We start from the raw sequence: 6,000 nt of genomic DNA, 5'->3' as shown, positions 1-6,000 counted from the left end.
TAGTACTCGATACTATAATAAAAATTATATAAGTACTCGATACTTAAAACTGAAATTAAAATAAAAATCCTAAACTTGGTAGGGGATTAACATGAAAATGTATAGTTTTAAGCCAATTCTTGAATTTTTTAGTAAGTCCTTCGTACCTACCTTGGGGGCGAGGGGGTGCAAGTATGTCCAAAAAATTTCAGAGACAACCAAATTCGTTCCTCGAAGGAACAAACTCACGCATCGCGCATGTTTTCACACAAGAAAAGACTGCGTTTTCTGTCACGTATGAAAAATTTTTGTTTTTGATGACTATATTATTTCGTCATTAACCCACGTAATATATGGATTTATGATTAGCCTGAGTTTACGATTAGATCATAAAGGATTCAGGTTGCTCATGTAATATAAGCAGGCTCATTACAGTAAGTCAACAGGAAACGGCTTAGTCAATGATACTAAAAATGTCACAGTTTAGTAGCCATATCACTTGGGAGCCTTTAAACCAGCAGGAAACAATGAGTGCGTTTCTATAATTTCAATTTGGAGGGGTGTAATGACGATTTGAACCCGAAGAAATCTTCTCGTAATATCTTTGACTTTATGCAAAAACTAGATTAAAGCCACGTTTTCATTTGCATTTTTTTTTCCGGCAAACTTTGTCAGGTTACGTTAAAAAGGTAACCAATCAAGGAAAACCATCATGGGTATATTTGGTTCAACTCGAACGTGCAACAAAATTAGTAACTAATTTGCCATAGATTGTTTATAGTAACGCCTTAATTCAGTATACTTAACCTAAGTATTTTAGCTTATAGAAATTTGCGACTGGCTATAAAAAGCGCTTGGAGCAGTGACTAAGCTACATACAAATTTACAACACTAAACTCACCGAAATTTAATTTGCGTTTCTAAAACCTGAAATAGAACCAAATATAAAAAAAAAAATGAGAATTGTTAATACTTTGAAGTATTAGGAGAGAAAGTTTAAAATTAACAGTACTAACAACTTAACAAGCTCCGCAAACCCAGCTAACATGCTGACTAGGATGGACAGTGAAAGAGCTATCCCCAGGAATTGTTTGCAAGGGTTCAGTCGTAAAATAATTCTCTTTTTAAGAATACCTGATTGTGAGGAGGAATTTACCTTTTAAAAGTTTTTAAAATACCATTTGATACCTTTCACAAGGAAATTCTGAGGCACAAACCCAAATAAAGAAATTTGATATTGGAAAGGGAAATAAAAATTTAATATTTGATAAAACAGCTTTGAAAACTCCTTGCATTTAGATTCGGTCCAATAGTAAGTTTCGGATACAAAGGCATCTACAGAAAGAGAGAGAGAAAAAAGAGAGAGACTCACTAGTACTTTCTAATATATCCTATACTTCATAATTTATCAATCACCATTTCCCACTATGTTATTTTTTCCGAAGCATCAATGCAATCAAAATCTTTACTCATGTATAATTTACACGAGGAAAGAAAGCAACAGAATAGAGCATCGAAGCAAATATTATTTATTAAGGCTAAAAACTTAGTGTCAGTTCTCTAACAATATCCCCAAGCTTTTACTTGTTAACATGCAACCAAAAAAGAAAAAAGAATAAAAAATGATTAATTTATTCTGTTGCTTCCCTACCTATTCTACAGCTCATACCCATGGACTCTGGCAGATCATAGATGAACAGAAACTAAAAGAGAGAAAGAAAACTGAGCAAACGTTCAACTCTATTAGTGTGACGATGACACCAAACAAAGTTATTCGGAAGGAATCCCAACCACAATATCATAAAGTGAGACAATAGTGTATTCTTGCTCCTGGATAGAAGGTAGCAATAAGCCTACCTTAAAGGTTCACTGAAGGCTCTTTCCGTCTATATATAGCTGCAAATTCTATATAATGAAAGTTACTTTCGGAAACATAGTTAAAGTTTCCCCTTCCCCGTGTGGGGGAGGGGAAGGAAAACCCCAATGTTTTCAGCCAGTCAGAAAAAAGATTTGAGTCGGTAAAATAGTGGCATGAAGCAAAACTATTTTACTAGTAATTTTTCTTATTAGGGTTCACAAGCTGATGTAAAAAAAAAAAAAAAAAAAAAAAAAAAAAAGTAAAAGAAGAGCAGTCTCAGACGGTTAAAAAGGCTCAGCTACTTGGTAAAATTCATTGCCCCCCTCCATAAATATTCTGGTTAGAGACTCCTCTGCTGAGAGGCATTTTATTTTCCTGTCGGTCTTTCCCAGTAAAATATCATAATCACTTTACATTTAACTGAAATTCTATTCCATCTTATTTTCTTCCGATTATTAAATTCAATCTTTAATTAAATCTTTCATTTTCTACCGCATAATCATTCAAAGAGGAAAATTTCTAAAAGTAACTCATTTTCTAAGAAAAAAGTTACGGTTCCTGTAAATATTTGTTCCTAAGAAAAGGCAGGTTACACCATGTTCAGGCTTACATATGTCAACTGTTGCATATGTGTCCCAAAATTGTTTTCACGACAAACTAATTGATTTTTTTCTAAAAAGTCTATAGTACACGGTCAACATAGGTAAAAACCAATAAGCCTATACTAAGATACAGATGGTCCTTTTTTTGCATTTCCACTGGTCCATATCCAAAACATAACATACACTGTTATTTTTTAAATATAAAGTCATGATTTTAGAAGGCCGTAGTGTCAGAGTTTGCTACTATAATTGGATCAAGGACTTTTTAGGGATGGGAGAAACCAACCCCAATCAAAAACGCATTTTATGAAATAACATCGCAAAAGATTTCGATAGAGTGTGGCATAAGGGCAAGTTGAAAGACCCCAAGTTTGTTGAATTCGTAGTCGTCTACCTAAGGCTCTTGGGAATTTGCTCTTTCTGTGTCATGGCCGGGTTTAGAGTGGGGAGAGACTAGAGGGACAAGCACCCCAAGCGGCATGCCCGGTGGGACAAAACAAGCATAAATTGTAATACTTTGGGGTAAAAATTGTAATATTTAGAGTATTGATGGTGCGGCAGAGGGGCAGCAAAGTCTACATCTGCCCCACCCCCCAAGAAAAAACATAACTTCGGCTCTGCACAGTATAAATCTTGTAAAAACTGGTAAAGTAAAGGCAAGTAAAGGTTTGGGATTCATCTGGGCAGTATTATGGGACCCACATTTTTCTCTAGTGTATATTAACGACTTAGGAAACAATCTCATAACTCCCCTAGCATACGTCATACAGCTGTTCATGGACATTTCTGACGCCTGAATGGTCCAATTACAATTCTTACCCTGACCAACACCATGACTTTACTTCATGGGTGAAGCTATCAAGAAAGTTAACAAACATCATTTTTGGAGTTACTTTCTCCTCTGATCTCTCTTGGGAAAAATATCTTGATCAAGTTATATCCTCTTGGGCGAGAAAGCTGGTTGTGATTCCTCGTTCTAGGAGCTTGTTACCACCCAGCTCGATTATACTGTTGTACAAGTCATGCGTTAGGTTTTTTGCCAAATATGGATGCTTGATTTTCACAGGGACTCCTAAAACCTTCCCTGCACCGATCCAGACTATCTGAAATAGAGCCTCAAGGGCAAGTCGTAGCCCTAATCAAGCACCTATCAATAGTTCACTTGAAGAATATGACGTTGCATCAACGGCTATTTTCAGCAAGTACAAATCCACTATTCTCCCTTCAACGATTTACTCATATAAGCACCGACGTTTGCCAACCAGTACGGGAAACACAGTGAAAACACGGTACGGTCAAATTACTGTAAGAGATACCTAGAATGAGCACTTGAAGAACAGCTTTGTGAGACATTGCATCTCCATTTGGAATGGTTTTCCCCAAGGGTATAATCCCTAAATGTTATTATTTTGATTCCTTTACAATAATGTTCAACAGACACAGTTTATGGCTAAAACCTAGGTAAATGGTTCAAGTCGTACCGTGTCCTAGGTCTTTAGTGGCGTGGCACGATTAATCTTGTTATAAGTATAACTTGACAAAACCAAGGTTTGGACACTTAATTTGTTGGATATTTTGTCGCTCACGGGAACGGTTAACCATACAAAAGTGCTTCCGATCACAGCACTATTTTGTCAAGGCACGTAAGGAGGACCTGGGCAGAGGATTTTTAGGGCCGCTCCAGTTCGGTACGTGTCCCAGGTTTCAATTCGAACATTTATTTCTATTCATCACAACACATAAGATAATAAAAATGGAAAAAAACTAGAATAACATTTTGGCTAATACAGTATTTGCTTAGCGCTAAAAGTCATTGTAAAGGAGGGCAATTATGAACGTAAGTGTACACACAGAGGGGGAAGGAACTCCACTCAGTGACCCCTTTACTGACAAAGCTTTTGTCTAAGAATTATTTGAATTCAGAATATGTGAAAATGTGTAAAACAAAAAGTACTTATTTTTTGCTGTCAGAAAACTACTTGATATTTTTAAAATTATGCCCGTTAATAGGGGTTGAAACATTTTGACTAAATTTGAAAAACTTTAGCTTTGGAGCAAATATTTTTTTTATCCTCCATTAGACAGATTTTAAAAATATTTCTGGGTTTTGGAAATCTTAAAGCGTTCCATTTAATCAGAATTTCGGCTAATACGGATCGTGTAGAATTATAAACTGAATAATACTGAATAAAGCTGTATAGTAAGATCCGAGAATTCTCACATCTCAATATTTAGTTTATGAAGAAAGATTAGCTTAATTAAATCGACAAACCGTAGCTTTTACAGCCAATTTACCGTCTTTTCTCTTAAAGTGGAAATGGAGACGGGGAAAAAGAAGAGCAATACTAATAGTAGGAGACGTTTCATGACTTCGAAAACTATTTACAGTTTCATAATTATTATCTAAATTGTTCCAATTTTTCTATTGCCACATGAAGTTATCACAAATTTGAAATTCTACTTCTTCAGTTGTTCTTTTTTTCCATTTTTTCAATAATTGATCCCCAAATAAAAAAAAAAACATTGTGTGATCAGACGAATAGCTCCTGTATGGACAATTCTCGCTTCATTTTTCAATTACAGCTTCTTGCTCTGTGTATTCAATGGATTTTATTGCGTCTTATCTTTTACTAATTCAATAAAAACAAAAAAATTGTATTCATTATTGACTGTACTTTCTAATATGGAATTTCCAAGTAAAATTATATTGCTAAGGTTCTATGTAATTTTTAATTATTAAGAAATATTATAAACCTTGTCAATAGAAAGAACAGTCACGCTTAAATACCTTTGTAAGCTGAATTTACATGTACTAGAATAGCCCCGCATAATCTTAATAATTACTTAAAGCACATGCTAAAAATACACAAAGTAAAAATTATCAAATCCCAAAGTTTAGCTTTGCTCTATGATTAGAATAAAATAATTTGATTCTCAAGTTAAAAAAACAGCTTATGCTTATATGGAAAGTTATTCGCAATTGTAGGGTTATGCAAAGAAGAGAACATGCCAACTTTTGGACCATATATGGAGCAAGGATATCGTAATTTGGATTTTGCATGTACTCAAATAACAGACAATTAGCTAAAAGGCAAAGAAAACCACATGGAAGGATGCATCTGAAATGCGGTGCACAGATGCCCGTACGAAAATTAATTTTTGGATCTTTTTCTGAGGCTTATTTAAATCCTATTCTAGTAAAATTTTAGTAATTTGGTCCATCTTAAGAAAAAGACTAAAGAAATACTATGACCAAATTCTGTTTTGGATGTATTGGATTTCTTGGAGGTTAATTAGTTTTTGTTTTTATGATTAGGTTTCGCGTCTGAACTGCGGCAAAGAATCATCTCTCCCTTTTGTGTTTCCTATTTTTAAAGTTATGTCAATTAACATTTTTTTTTTTACATCATGGACCATCTCTGCTTCTTGGGTGGGTTATTTATTATGTGTTGTATGATTCGTTTACATGAAGGATTTGAAAACAATAACAAGTAGCATTCAATATAATTGTGATACCCTTACCTAAACATTTTAGAGAGGAATAGCGCATTGAAAATAGTA

General features: G+C 34.5%; 1 protein-coding gene across 1 annotated transcript in view; it reads right to left on the bottom strand.

Annotated features, from left to right (window-relative positions):
• The window catches only part of LOC136029162 (caskin-2-like), a 131,239-nt gene that overhangs the window by 23,823 nt on the left and 101,416 nt on the right, over positions 1 to 6,000 (bottom strand). Inside the window, exon 14 of the mRNA XM_065707307.1 lies at positions 1,645 to 1,682. Within this exon, the coding sequence (XP_065563379.1) occupies positions 1,645 to 1,682 (38 nt within the window). The remainder of the gene's footprint in view (positions 1 to 1,644; positions 1,683 to 6,000) is intronic.

This window comes from Artemia franciscana, chromosome 1 (genome assembly GCF_032884065.1).
Source record: "Artemia franciscana chromosome 1, ASM3288406v1, whole genome shotgun sequence".
Lineage (NCBI taxonomy): Eukaryota > Metazoa > Arthropoda > Branchiopoda > Anostraca > Artemiidae > Artemia > Artemia franciscana.
This window is presented reverse-complemented; position numbering and strand designations above follow the sequence as displayed.